The sequence below is a fragment of the Rattus norvegicus genome, chromosome 2 (assembly GCF_036323735.1).
Source record: "Rattus norvegicus strain BN/NHsdMcwi chromosome 2, GRCr8, whole genome shotgun sequence".
Lineage (NCBI taxonomy): Eukaryota > Metazoa > Chordata > Mammalia > Rodentia > Muridae > Rattus > Rattus norvegicus.
Genome location: NC_086020.1, coordinates 174,485,647 through 174,500,536, shown reverse-complemented (window position 1 = coordinate 174,500,536; position 14,890 = coordinate 174,485,647). Strand labels below are relative to the sequence as shown.

The window sequence follows — 14,890 nt, the reverse complement described above, 5'->3', positions numbered from 1 at the left end:
TCAAGTTCACAACATACAAAGAATTTATTTATGTAATACAGACCTTTGCTCAAATATTTTCACAGAATTCCATACAGCAATCTACTAGAAAAAGTAGAGTTATATGACACCAAAATAACATTGTTTCTTGGTACAAATTACTAATCAAAAACAAGGTAGAGATAGTCTCATAACAAATAGGGGGAAGGTGGGTGCTGCTTACATGGTACCTGTTTGTTTGCCTCTGGTCTTGAGCCAGGGCTGTGGGTGTGGGGTTGGGGGGGTCGTAGGGAGCAGCCCCACCGGCTCTGCCTCTGGTGAGCTTGGGCAGGCTTCGGTACTTACAGAGACTGTGAGCCCAGAGCGTTTCTGTCATTTCACCCTGTGCCTCGAGGACGACAGAGCAGGGAAAGAGAGTACTGATGAATGCTGTAACTTAGATCTTTGTTCTGTAACACACGCAAGAATAAAGTAGCCTCCCCAAACCATAATTTTCTAGGTCTAACACATGCTTGAAGAATAATTTAGAAATAATTCACTGAGATGCTTTAAATTACATGTCATAATTTAAACATTACTATTAAAACCCTAGAAATGTCAGCACTGAAGAACAATTGTCTAGAAAAATACAGGACCCAGTACAGAATAAATTCCCCTGTCCCAGTATTTGAACCCATTTCCCTATTGCTAAAATCATATTTCTCAAGATTACAGATAAGTGGGAAATGGTCTTTCACACATAGCAAGAATCAGTGGGAGTATTATTAGTTCCACTGTCTGTGTCCATAATTGGTGAAAATAGACTTTTCATTATGACTAAAAATATAGATTTTTTTTAAACTACAGAAACCAGCAGCCAGTTTTCTGCTTTGCTGTTCCCCACCCCAAATGTCAAGCAAAGTCTACAAAAATAGCAATTAACTTTAAAAAATATTTTGCTTGTTCAAGCAAATTTAAGTTACATTCAGATGTGAGAGCTATTTCTATAGAATGATGTTTGAAGTCTGTCCTTGCCCAGCCCGAACCGGGACCACCGTGCATTTGTCACCATCAGTAGCGGGTTTGGTACTCATGGTGCCAGCGGTTAAAGTCGTTGTAAAACAGCACAATGCTTCCTGAGGCCATGCCAGAAATGATGCACCTAGGAGGGAGATGGAGAAGGGTCAGTCCAGGGATGCATTTCCTGCTGCCTGTGACAGCCATGACACATTTTTCTTGGTGACTGACATGTAGACTCAAGTAAGCTTGGATTGGTTTTGACACCACAGAGACCATCTGTGATGTGTGAAAGGTACGGATGCTGCTGGAGTTATGCAGCCTGTCACTGACCTGTGTACAGAATCCTCTCCACAGTGGAGGCCTGCTGGGGACAAGCTTACAGGCATCAGAATCGAACCCCACAAAGCGGTTGCCACTGGGAGCGGGGGAGGAAGGCGATGAATGCTCTTGGGGCACTCTATACTCTTGAGTAGGGCCCTGACACTTGTAGTGCAGTGACCTGGTGTAGTGGTCACTAGAGACAGTAGCAGCTTGTTCTCTTGCCCTGAGAAGATGGTGCAGGGACAGATGGACAACAGCCAGGGGAGCTCTTAGGAAGTTACCGTGAGTATCTTCCTGTACTTGTTATTGAAACTAGAAAGTAAAATCTATCAGTACAGAAGTGAACACAAAAGATCAAACTCTTACAGTACATGGAACCAACCTGCAAGTGGCAAGCCCTCCCACAGCCAGTCATTTACATATAAAGAGATTAAACCTGGCCAAATAACCCAAGTGCATGCAGTGTACAGGATACTCATTTTAGAAAAACAAGCGGATTGAACACATGAAAAACAAAATTCTGGGCAAGTAGTAATAGTAAGAGAACCTAAGTGGCCATGTCAAAAGCACTGTGGGGCAACACACTAAGCATCTGAGCCCCAGGATGACGTGGAGCAAACTGCACAGAAGGACAGGGAGAAAGAGGCGGCTCTCTAGTCAGCTGGGTTTAAAGTCCTATTCTGAAAAACACGTAGAATAAACAGACGGATCCTCAAAAGTACACAAGCCACAGACCGAACACCAAGCCAACAAAAGCAAAATACACTTTTGCTAGTGCACATGTGTGCTGGTTTGAATAAAATGGTCCTCATAAGCTCTTAGGGAATGGCACTGTTAGGAGGTGTGACCGTGTTGGAGGAAGCTGTGTTACCAGTGGTGGGCTTTGAGAAGCTCAAAGCCAGGCCCAGTGGCTCGTGCTCTCTGCTGCCTGTGGATTCAGAAGCAGAGCTCTCAGCCCCTCTCGGGCACCACATCTGCCAGCATTACGGCCATGCTTCCCACCATGATGATGACCCACTGAACCTCTAACCTGTAAGCCCTGCTTAAATGTTTTCCTTTATAGGAGTCGCCATAGCCATGGTGTCTTTTCACAGCAATGAAACCCTAAGACAAGATGGGACAATCTCTGGGGTAAAAAGCTTGTATCAAGTTTTAGTGACTTACTGTGAAATCATGCGAAGTGTCTTTTATGATCGTAACGGAATGAACTAGAAGTCATTAACAAGCTGGAAAATGCACATGGATGAACATTACCACTCAGAAACCAACACAGGCTACACAAGGGCGGAGAGGAGAGGAGAGGTGTAGCCATCAACACATTAGAGAACCGTCTCACTGGCCTAACTTTAGACCTTAATGACAGAAAAAGAGTAAACTGAACCCAAAGCTGGAGCAGTTTACGGAAATAGGAAATAAGAACAGAACTAGGGCTGCTGAACAGACCTGCAGAACTGATACAACTTGAGCTAAAGATGCTATGAGACATAATAACTGCACACCAGTAAACTAAGTGTCCCAGATGAGGTGCACAGATGTACTTAGTAAAGTACTGTAGGCCACACAGTGTGGTAATCCTACCAGGAATTTAAAGGAAATTATTACTTTTTCAAATTCTTCCAAAAGATGGAGAAGCACTTCTAGTGCTTACCATTTTCCTGATACCAAAAACAAACAAAAAAACTCCAGGAACAACAAGAACTGTTCAGTCCAATAGTATTTCTTTGAATGGACCTGATGCCACTGGTAGCATTGAGTCCATTAGTGTCTTCTAAGGATTAACTAATGACTGGGGTTTTCCTCTGAGTAGAAAGACAGTTCAAGGTGTAAAAATACATCAGAGTATTAATAGAGTAGAAGACCCACATGTATCTCAAATGACAAAATTCAATCTTTACTAATAAATGACTTCAAGTAAGAGTGCTTATGAAAACCCCATAGTATCAATCCTACCTAGTGGTAGAAAGATTAATTTTTATACCATCAGAACAAAGTAAAGATGGCTTCCTTTACTGCTTTTATTCAATATAAGCTTGATGTCCCAACATAGCTACTAAGCACGGTTGGGGGTGAGGGGGTGCATCTAAATTGGAAAGAGAAAATTACCTGTCCCAAGGTACACAGTCTTACATGTAGAAATTCAAAAGATTCCACTCAAAACTGTTAGTGCATAAAAATAAATTCAGAAAGATCAGTTGCTTTATTTTATTTTTTAAAGACAGGATCTCTGTGTGGCCCAGGCTTCCTTGAACTCCACTACAGAGTGATGGGAGAACAGGTATACACTACAGTGCCCTGGAGCAATTCTATACACTCACAATCCAGAAGAGAAATTCAGATGATTAACATCTGCAGTAGCATTAAAAAGAATAAAAACCCTAGGAACATTTGAGCTAGGAGACAAAGCACATAGACTGAAGACCAGAAACACTGCTGGGAGAAACAAAGGGGAAGCCCCATGTATGTGGACTAGAAGACAGTCCATTAATACCAATGTCCCCAAGTGATCGGCACATTGCTGCAGTCCCCTCAAATGAAGTCTTTCACAATGTAAAACTCACTTGAAAGTTTATGTGAACATCAATGCTGAATGGCCAGGAAAAGGTAAAAAAAAAAAAATGTACCTTACAAAAACTACATTTAAAGGCCACTGCTGAGAGTGGAGACAATGCAGAGGCTGCTACTGAAGTTAGAGAGTCCTTCACACCGTGGGCGAAATCAGGGCTCTGCACTGCCAGTTACAATGCAAAATTGTAGGTCAGTTCAGGACTGCTTCAAGATATTACAGCTCCCACATGGCCCAACTCCACTCCTAGGTACGCACCCAGAGGCTGTGAGAAGGAACTGAAATGGGCATTTGCACAGCAGAGCACAAACAACCCAAGGTTCCCATAGACAGGTGGGCAGACACACAGTACGCACGTAACAATCTCCCCGAAGGGTTAAGAGGGTGGCGAGACTCGGGACTCACATCACAACATGGAACCTTGAGAACCTGCTGCGTGACACAAGCCAGCTATAAAGAGATGCCGTGAACCTGTGTGTACAGGAGGTGCCTGGAAAAGGCAAATTCAGAGATAAGTAGGACGGATGTGAGCAGGGCTGGGGTTACGGGTGGGGAGTGGATGGGCACTCTGGAATGAAGAGTTCTGTAGACTACAGAGGGACCGTGATGGCTGCTCAACATGGTGAATGTACTCATGCTATAAACCTGCATCAGACGTGGTTCAGATGGGGAGTTTTATGCATATGTTGCCATAACAAAAATCAGAAGTAAAAAAATGACTATCTTTCCAAAACTATAACTTGGGATGTTTGAGGATATTAAATCAGATCTCTCCAGAGGCAGACATAAAGATATTTCACAGTACATATTTACAGCCCTTAAAGATCTTGTTAGAGACATAAAGAAAGCTGGGCCTGCAGAGATGGCTCGGTGAGTAGAGTGCCTGTTGAGCATGTGTGAGGACCAGAGTCCAGACCCCACACTTACATTCAGCATTCAAGAGGCAGAGATGGGCTCTCCAGGGCAAGCCAGGAGCTTTAGGGTTTTGTACATACATGTGTGAATACACATACGTGCGACAAGCTTGATGTCTTTGTGGCTTGAATCCTATCTATTCTGGAGAGCCCAGTTTTATCTAAGAACTGTCAGAAGCTTGTACTTTGTACAGTGTGCTTGTGTAGTAGTAGTTAGCACTTCAGATTGTGCAGGTGACCAGCCCTAGGCCACTTAAAGTGATTCCCACCAATCTTCAAACCCCTGTGATAGATCAGGGTTCTGGTGTTACTTACCTCTGGTCAAAAGAAAGGGCCATGGCCCGGATTCCAGCATCACAGCCTGGGTAGGCAAAGAGCTGCTTGAGGTCAGACACCTGCCGCACGATCACCACTCCGTTGTCTCCTCCTGTGAGCAGGTATTGCCCATCTCGGCTCAGCTGTATGGCCTGTGAGACAGCAGCAGTCAGTGGAGACATAGCTCTAAGGAAGTGGGCCTAGGTGGGGCATGGCATGTAGTACAATGCGGAAGAAATCCGTAGTTCTTAGGACTCTGAAGTATGGAAGATCTGCCATTGTCCAGAAGTCAAACGGACAAGATTCGCTAATACCAGTGTTGTGGGTTTTGTGCCACAAACGCAGTTCTGCAAATACTTGAGACAGCACATTATGGGTGGGACCAGCACACTCTGAAGCGCTCCGCAGAACCACTTCCATATTGAGCTAAGTCGCTGCCTTCCTTGACCCGGCCAAGACAAACACAGGCAGCTGCTAGGAAGTGTTGGGGGTGACAATGAAGCCAAAACTCCCTAGAATGTCAGGTCCCAGGCTGCCAGTATTGTAGGCTACCTCACGGTCAGCTCCAGGCGGTGGCTAGTCTCTTACTTTGTTGAACAGGTAAGCTTGGCTTGGGATCTAGTTTTTTTTATATATTCTGTAATATTCATTTACTACCTGTGGGCAGAGTGCAGACATTTCTTCATTTTATGTGACAATTTTTTGGAAATGTGGTCTCATGGAGCATAGGGTGGCCCTGAGCTTTCGATCTTCCTGTCTGCATATCCTGAGACTCCGCAGGCACCAGCATTCCCAGGCCCACGGATACTGCAGCATGGTGTTAGCTGACTTACATCCCCAGCTTCACTATTATGGGTTTTTTTTTATAATTTTATTTATATGAGTACACTGTCACCATTACAGATGGTTGTGAGCCACTATGTGGTTGCTGGGATTTGAACTCAGGACCTCTGGAAGAGCAGTCAGTGCTCTTAACCACTGAGCCATCTCTCCAGCCCCACTATTATGTTTTTTAACTGTTGAGAAAAAAAATCAGTTTTATTAATATTATGGATTCTTAGTATAAATGTTCAAAAATAAGGTTTTCTCAGGACTCAGGAAACCCCTCTGCCTATGACCACTTTCAGAGTAGTTAAAGTATACGGAGCCCTCGAAGCCTAGAACAGGAAGGAGTCTTTTCCCTGACAGGAGGCCCTGCTCTACTGCCACAGCCTCGGCCACACACCCCTGCCCACTGTCACCTGGTCTTAGGTCCCTCATCTGCTTCTACTCTCCTAACAGCAGCAGGTTCCAGCAGCCCTGGCAGGTACCATCTGCCTGCCTCCCTGACCATGGTAGAGAAAAGAAGGAACTGTCGCTATCCACTCAGCTCACACTGATGCCAACTGTCAGTAGTCTACTGGACAAAGCTTACTATCAAGAACACAGAAATACATCTTTAAAAAAAGGCATCTTACATGTCACTAAGTCTCACTAACTAGATACATACTAGTAAGAGTTTTCGTTGTGAATAAAAGTCAGTCCTTCCCCCTTAGGGGGAATTAGAGAAAGGATTGAAAGAGTTGAAGGAGCTTGCAACCCCATAAAAACAACAATGCCAACCAACCAGAGCTTCCAGGGACTAAACCATGGACTGACCCCGGGCTCCAACCTCATAGGTAGCAGAGAATAGCCTTGTTGGGGCACCAGGGGAAGGGGAAGCCCTTGGTCCTGCCAAGGTTGGACCCCCAGTGCAGAGGAATATGGGGGGGCAGGAAGGGGGATGGATGGGGGAAGACCCGTATGGGGGAGAGGGAGATGAGGGAATGGGGGCTTATGGACAGGAAACCAGGAAGGGGAATAACATTTGAAATGTAAGTAAAGAAATCTATCTAATAAAAAAAAAAAAAAAAAAAGTCAGTCCTTTCCCTTTCGTCCCACAAATAGCAGTCTCGGGGGCTGGGAACTGCACTGAGGAACAGAGCAGCAGCTACTTGACACGTGTAAAACACAGCTGATGAGACCTCCCTAACCTACCTAAAACCAAGCAATCTTTAACTGTGTTCTAATAAGAATCTCGAATCCTGCTGGTGTCTCAAATAAAGTGAAATGGAGACTCTTAAGATGCACGCCACCTTTAGAATACTGTATGAATCTGGTACCTTCCAAGGTAAAAATATTTCCTAGCTTCTCTTACAGGGGACCCACTGCCTTCCTCTGGCATGTGGAACAATCGAGTATCTGCTGCACTAGGCCCCTCCTCCCTCCAGCGCTGTCTGTCACCGGCTCTTACTTAACCCTCTCTTTAGCATCTAGGTCTACTGTGCTGGGATCTAAAGTGACCCCAGCAATGCTTTCACTCAGCTCTGGATCCAAGTGTTTGGAGGTGCTGCAGCCGCACTGGTGCCTGAGGATGCGGGCAGGCCACAGCATCTCTGGGGATGCCCATATCCCAAAACAGCAGGGGAAAAAGAAAACGTTCTCTTGGGGAAATGGTGGTTAGACTTCATGGTGCAATCTTGTTGCTCTGGAGGGACTGGCTGCTTGCATCTAAGCATTCATTACATCTGCATAGTGTACAGCTGATGTGTGGTGTGATCTAAAGTGTCGGTCGATGAGCAATACGGAATCAGGGGAAAGGTAGGTGGGAAAGTGTGCGTATGTACAAGGTGCCAGGCTGCCTGGTATTTCGAAGAAATGGAGTCTTTGGTCTGGGCTGGTGACCGTTTCTTCCTAGTTCTGTATGTCTTGGGTTTTCGCTTGCTGTTCCCTTGCCTGCCTCCTGATGCACTTAGCTAGGAAAGTGTCAGCCTCTGGAGCCCGGGACAGAGAGGCTCCTCCTCGGCTAGCTCGCTTTAATCCCATGGTTGCCACTTACACGTGAGTATGATAAAGTGCAGGCAGGCTGGGGAAAGCAATGGATTGTTTAGGTCTAAAATCCAGTGGGGAATTTTACAGGGGAAAAAAAAAAAAACCCAATGGCTTCAGGGTACAGAGGAGAGGCCTGTGATTGTGAACAAGCCACAAGAGCCTCCTGCTGCTGCCTCGAGGCCCTTCCCACAGCCTCTGGTCTAACAGCAACACCACAGAAACTATTCTAGTCAGTGGACAGCTTTAAATTATTTCACAGATTTATTAGTGTAGCTGACAACATAATCACAGCTCAGAGTGACAGATCATCAACATTATTATTGTAAAGAAAGGAGGAGAGAAGCCTCTGATGTGTACTTGGCTTAAATGCCGGATTATGGGAAATAAGGGAGAAATAAAAGCAGAGTGAGTTTGCCTGTGCACACCGTGTGAGGTGGAGGTAACTCTCAAACAACTGGCGAGTGAGAAGAGAGAAGTGCCACTGGGCTGAGAACCTGGGTCCCGGAGCATCTGGGGCCTTTGGTTTGGACCAGTGCTGCCTGTGTGCACAACTTCTGTTGCTCCCTTCTAGGCCCCACAGTGTCCTTGGGAGAAGAGGCGGCCATACTGTGCCTGGGAGAACTGCCATGGAGGCCCCCAGTGGCGTGGTGATGACGACGATGAGTTAAGTGTGCAGAAGTAGTCTGCAGCGCCCTCTGAAGTGCAGCTATGAGCATAGTCAGCTATGATGCCACTCAAATGTCCTCCTTGTACATGGGTCACATCACCTCCATTCCCATTTTATTTTATTTTTATTTTATTGTTTCGGGTTTTTTTTGAGACAGGGCTTCTCTGTGTAGCATTGGTTGTCTTGGAACTCTCTTTGTAGACCAAGCTGGCTCTGAACTCATGGAGATCCATCTGCCTGTGCTTCCCACGTGCTGGGATGGGATTAAAGTCACGTGCCACCACACTTGACTCTTCCATTCCCATTTTAGAAAATGACAGGAACACCCCAGTTTTTCCCAGGCCCTCAACATGTATAGCATCTTGAAAGTGAGAAGGAAGGGGCCTTGAAAATTGTCCCCAAAGAACACGCTGGCTCTCTTCCTCGCCCTCTAATATCTTGGGCACTGGCCTGAGCAGCTTAACATTCCTCAGACAGGAGGTGGAGTAGCCGTGCCATTTTGATACCCACGCCTCCAACATGGCCTGCTTTGGTGTTGCTCTCCAGCAGGTCAGTGCAGAGACCTGCTGACCCCAAGAAGACACAGTGACCCCGTCCTGCCTCTTCCAATGTAAAGAGAAACCAGTTTTAGGTAGAACCTAGTTCAGCTGTGGTGTACAGTGAACCTTGGAGACAAGTTAGGTAGCACCTAGAGGAAATGTCATGGGTAGTGTGTCAGTGGATGCCCTCTGCACATGGCCGCAGTAAAGGCACTGGCTTCGCAGGGTGTTCTGAGCGTCTAAGTGCTAACAGTGCTGTCCCTATGGCATGGGAAAAGGCCTCAGGCAGTTTGAGACTAGGTTTCTTCAGTGAACTTGTCCTCGTTACCAGCCAAGCTTCTCAGTGAATGAACAATCTGGAGCCTCCAGTACTCACCCTTATATGATCATCAGTCTCCACGGTGGCCTGCAGCTTCCCATTCACACTGAAGGTGCAGAAGCAGCCATTTTCATAAAAGATGACACAGTGACCCTCTCTCGATGCTTGAATGAGTTTTGGTTTCAGGCAATTTTCAGGACCCTCCAAAGTCCTTAACAAGTCTCCATTCATGGAATGTATGAGACATGGTCCTTCTGAGAAGAGAACAAGAGGCAAAACTATGTAATGAAAACAGACAGGGTGGACTGGGTAGCTCCACGGTATGGTAAGCATAGGGCCCTGGGCTCAATCCACGGCATCAGTGACTGAAGGAGCAGAGAAACCACTGGGTCTTGCAGTGCCTGGTGCAGTTATTCACCGCCCTCAGAAAGCTCTCATGCCAGTTACTTTGTAAAATCTGGTTCTTTTGTTTGCCAGCTCTCACTTCCCACTGGGAGGCTTGAGAAGCCAAGTTCTTCCTGCTCATCCTCCTCAGAGACGGAAGTTACTTTATAAAGTTCATTAAGACAGGACTGGGGAGAAGCTAGAACTCCAAAAGGAAGACAATTTCCAATCCCAGAGCAGCTTCAAGGGAGACTGGGGTACAAATGCTGCCCCCGCCAGGCACAGGGGCACCCTTCCCAGAGAGCCCGGGCAGAGCAGACTACATCAGTGCAGATGCAGCCAGCGGGGTAGCTTCCCTTCCACTGCACACAGCTTTGCTGCTGAAACACTGCATTCCTTTGACCACTATTAAACTGACTGAGCTATTCCCTGATATCCCTAAAGCAAGCTGTGGCTTCTGCCACTCTGAACTCCCCAGAGACACCCCAGGCTGAGAACCTGAGGACAGTAACTGCTGAGCACTGCCCCCAACACACACACACACACACACACACACACACACACACACACACACACACACACACACACACACCCCCACCCCTACTATATATTCACCCTGTGCAAAGTAAAGGAAACAAAATCTTGTGTGGTAAGTGTTGAGAAATGGGGAGAACGTGGCTATGTGCCCTGCCTTGCTCCTGGTCACACACAATCATTGTTTGCTCCCCACATGGCTACTGAATTGAGCCTTTGGAAAGGATGGCCTTCGGCTTCTGTTAGGCCACTCAAGTGTTAAAAGTCTTTAGTGTTTTCCAACATAAATACCACAGGCACCCATTTGTTTTTGCATAGTTTCGGCATACATAAGCTTCAATTCCAAGTCCCTAAATAACACTAGCATCACAACACAGTTCAGTTATCAGAGCAGTTGTACAAAGCGCACTTCATGGCTAGCTCTAGTCTATGAGCGTGCACATTGATGGCAGTTGAGCAATCAGAAGCCCCCATGTCACAATGTTCATGGCACAAAAGTATCTAGCATCTGCTGTTCAGGTCACATGCAGACAGCAAACGGCTGCTTTGCTGCCTCCTCCTTTCATGGTGATAACCCATGTGGCATTTTATAAAAGAAGGTAACCAGAAAGGGGTACCGGTCAACAATGATGAACTTCAATAAAGAAGTGAATATAAATGGACTTTTGCGTAGAGAGAGCAGAGTCAGCTCCGGACGCTGCCAAGACACTGGATATGCAGCCAGGAAATGAACAAAGGAAACTTGTTGGCATAACTCAGGAGTGTGCTTGTAACAGAGCTGATGATGTCCAGAAGAAGTGAAACTAAAGCCCCACATTAGGGATCCCCAGAGGGTATTTCATGACATTTAAATTAAAGAAAAGTGAAAAGCTCAAACAGAAGAGGACTGGCGATTTCCCAAGGCACAGAAGAGATGCTTAGGCATTGAGGACAAGATAGGAGTGCACATGTTCACCTGTCCCTGAGAAATGTCTCTCAAAGACATGAAACTGTGTGGCTGGGTTTTATTTTTTTAGCTTTGTCTTTGAGATATGGACTTGCTACATAGCTCTGGCTGTTTAGATACCCACTGTGTAGGCCATGTTGGCTTTGAACTCAGAGATTCCCCCTTGCCTCTGCCTCCTGGGTGCTGGGACTACAGGTATGTGCCTTGCCCGGCTCATTTTAGTGTTTTGACAAAAACTTTTAGACCATAGAAAAACGATAGAAAAAACTTCCCACTGAGACAATGTCTCAGATAATTTTGGGTGATTTCTGTTTGCATGGCATCTTATTGTGCAAAGCAGGGATGGTCTATAATAGTAATTAACTTTAAGCTTTGATGAAGGTTACATACAGTCGAAGGAATCATACTACTTTTTCACTGCTTTGACCAACTCTGTTTTTCAAAGCAAAACTTTAAATATTCATTCTGGCCTGTTAGCTATACTACTATGGTTCAAGCCTCAGAGACAGTGACTCTGTGCTTCTGAGATTAAAACACCCAAAGTGACAGAGTCCTGTGCCCAGTCTTCATCACAGAGGAGATGGGCAGACGGGTAGGTGGAGGAAGAGGCACTGAACTGCAAGCGGCATCTTTGCTTGTGGACCCTGATCTGTCTGTCCTGCTCTTGGAAGGAGCCCTCGGTATCTCTAACACAGGCAAGTGTTAGCAGCAGACTCATCCAGCAAACTCACATCAATCCTTTCCACTCCAGTGTCTGTCACTCTAGGCCCGCCTAGTTCTGAAATCTGGAAGTTAAACCAAGGTAGGGGTCGTCGAGATGGCTTAGCAGGTAAAGGGACTTGTTGCTGAACCTGATGGCTTGATTTTAATCCCTGGGACCCACACATTGTGGAAGAAGAGAACCGGTTCTCACATGTCATCTGCCCTGTACACATGTGATATGGCAGGAATGTAGGCATACATAAATAAAGTCAGGGTCAGGATTCCCATCAGCCCACTGGAAGTCAGAGAAATAAACAAACATATAAAGACACTCCTTGTTCCTGTTTAATGGAGATTAGAACACCAATGGCTGCTGTCTACAGCGTATCTAGGATCCTTAGATTTAGACCAGGGAGCTAAAACCAGGCTTTTGGCCCTGACGAGAACATTCTCCCTCTAAGTGTAGCTACTGCTCTCAAGGAATGTGACTTTTAACTAACATATATTTAGTAGCCCTGTGTGGCTACCATAATAGACTGGAGCTTTAGAGAACAGGAGCCAACCTCATTTCTGTTCACATTAAATTGACAAGAGACCCAACAGTGTGAAGAAAACACAGCTTGGGGTTGGGGATTTAGCTCAGTGGTAGAGCGCTTGCCTAGCAAGCGCAAGGTCCTGGGTTCGGTCCCCAGCTCCGAAAGAAAAAAAAAAAAAAGAAAAAAAAGAAAAAAAGAAAACACAGCTTTACCTTGGGAACCACTTAACACCAGGCCCAGCTCAGCACAGACAACAGCACAGGTGATCTCATAGTCATGGCCTGTGAGAATGGCCCGAGGAGTGGTAGTTTCACCTTTAACAAGGAAAAAAAAGACAGATCAATCCCAGTGTATAAAGACTAAATAACTTGGTGCCAAGTTTGATCTATACCAAAGCCTGCAGAGTTTTGAATTTATCCAAAATTTATTTTAGGAGGATCTACACTTTCCTACAGTTTGATTTTAAGGCTGCATGTTCCTGAATTTAAGGAAACCTTATTATCTAGCAACAAGAGTTTAAACTCAAAGCTAAAGACAGTAAAACCTGCATTCTACACTTTTCTCATATAATAAAATTATCATCTTAAGTCAATAGGTGAGTCTAAAATTTGGACCTTGGTTATAATGAACCCACAAACCATCACACAACTAGATTAAGGCAACAACTGAAAATGCTTGCCTATCCAATGTCCTATGCATCTCATGAGCTCTTATACAGCAGAACAGACGCCCGAGGCCACACAGCTCTACTCAGGGTCTACACTTTGACTATTCGTTGTGTTCTTATGGACTTACCCATAGTGCCCTCCTCCAAGCACAGTGACAGTTGAAATAATTTGTTTCCAATTCTGATCTATGCCTAAGCCTGTATAATGTGAAATTCTGTTCAAAATTATTACAATAAATGATTAAAACTAAAAACAAGAACCCAGGCTTAGTTTACATTTCAAAGACAGGTCCCCTTGTCTTCCCCAGCTGCTCAGTGCATCTCTCCTAGTAAGACAATCTCAAGTGGGATTCCTATCTAGAACACTTACTATTTTAGTGTTTTCTGACTTGTACTTTCTCACAGAGAACCTCCCCACATTCCAGCCAGCCAATAGAACATGATGAACCCCTGTGTTTTTACTTATAGGCTTAGAGGGTTTGGGGGAGATGGTCTTGTTGTGGAGAGAGGGAATGTATAATAGAGAAGAAAGAACTTATCCTGCCCCTGTGTCACAAAGTAAAAATTGGCCATAGCTCAGAGAAGTGGCACAACACAGGCTTCAGTTGTGACTTAATTTGTACCACAGGAACACAAGGGATTCTGTACTTAGCCAGAGGGCCCTATTTAACCCCCCACCCCTTTAGTCTGTAAAGACAAAGCCTTTGCAAACGGCTAACAAGCAGCAGATCTGCTGGCATTCTTGAACTTGTCTGCTATGAACTGGTTTCATGGCAGAGTTGACCGATGTTATATGGTCTAAAAGGGCAAATATCCCCAGAAAATAGCTCACTATGAGCAGTTTAGAAAAGAATCGTCTGCCACTGTAACTTCAGGCACTGCTTGTCCTTAGAACTATTGCTCACTCAGAGGAAAGATCCCTAATAAGTCAGGAAAGTCCATCAGAAACCATTGCACCTGGAGACCAGTGCTGCCGTTAACACACCAATCTAGCCTCTAAAGCAGGGGTTTCAGGGGTGGTCAATGAGCTTTTCCAACATTTGGCAAAGTGTGTGCACATGCCTGAAATAGGCTTCATTGAAGGCACAGAGATACATGATCCCCAAAAAAGGCAAGAGAGAAGATTCCACCCCTAAGAAAGGAGATTTCTTTATGTGCCTTCCCTGGGGCAAGCAGTAACTTAAGGTCTATCATGACACATGACAGGTATGCCATGTGTATTTCCACAATGCACAGCTATGTCACCATGGTGTCTTAAGGCTTTGGTGACTAGCAGTAATTCTGAGTGAGATTTTATTCCATAAGGACTTGTGGGTTACCTTGGGTATACTCTAGCCCCAGTTGCCATGCTAGTCCATATCCCTAGAGAAGGAAAGGGAGACCTCAGCTAATAGACTAATGGGCCAAGAACAAGCCCAGCCAGGGACCTGGTTCATCTAATTTCAAGTTTGAAACATATAGAAGGAGCATACCTAACTTATTAGAATGTCTACTTGATATTTTCCAAACTAAAAAGCAATCTGTTACAGACCACTTTTTCCTCCTTAAGTCCAAAAATTTTGGTGAAAAAACCTTCCAAGAAGCAAATGATACAGGCTCATCTGAACTACTTAATTTTGTACTAAAAATTATGAGACTAAGAACTAAACATTCTA

General features: G+C 45.2%; 1 protein-coding gene across 5 annotated transcripts in view; it reads right to left on the bottom strand.

Moving 5' to 3' along the window:
• Positions 1 to 14,890, bottom strand: part of Lrba (LPS responsive beige-like anchor protein) — a 581,207-nt gene continuing 566,317 nt past the window's right edge. For 4 of the 5 annotated variants that reach the window (XM_039102651.2, XM_039102649.2, XM_039102652.2 and 1 more), the window contains exons 54-57: positions 12,781 to 12,882; positions 9,524 to 9,720; positions 5,092 to 5,243; positions 1 to 1,120 (exon numbers count right to left, since the gene is read on the bottom strand). In XM_039102651.2, coding sequence (XP_038958579.1) covers positions 1,030 to 1,120; positions 5,092 to 5,243; positions 9,524 to 9,720; positions 12,781 to 12,882 — 542 coding nt within the window. In that variant the 3' untranslated portion in view covers positions 1 to 1,029. The remainder of the gene's footprint in view (positions 1,121 to 5,091; positions 5,244 to 9,523; positions 9,721 to 12,780; positions 12,883 to 14,890) is intronic. The other variant, NM_001108555.2, reaches the window with a different exon arrangement.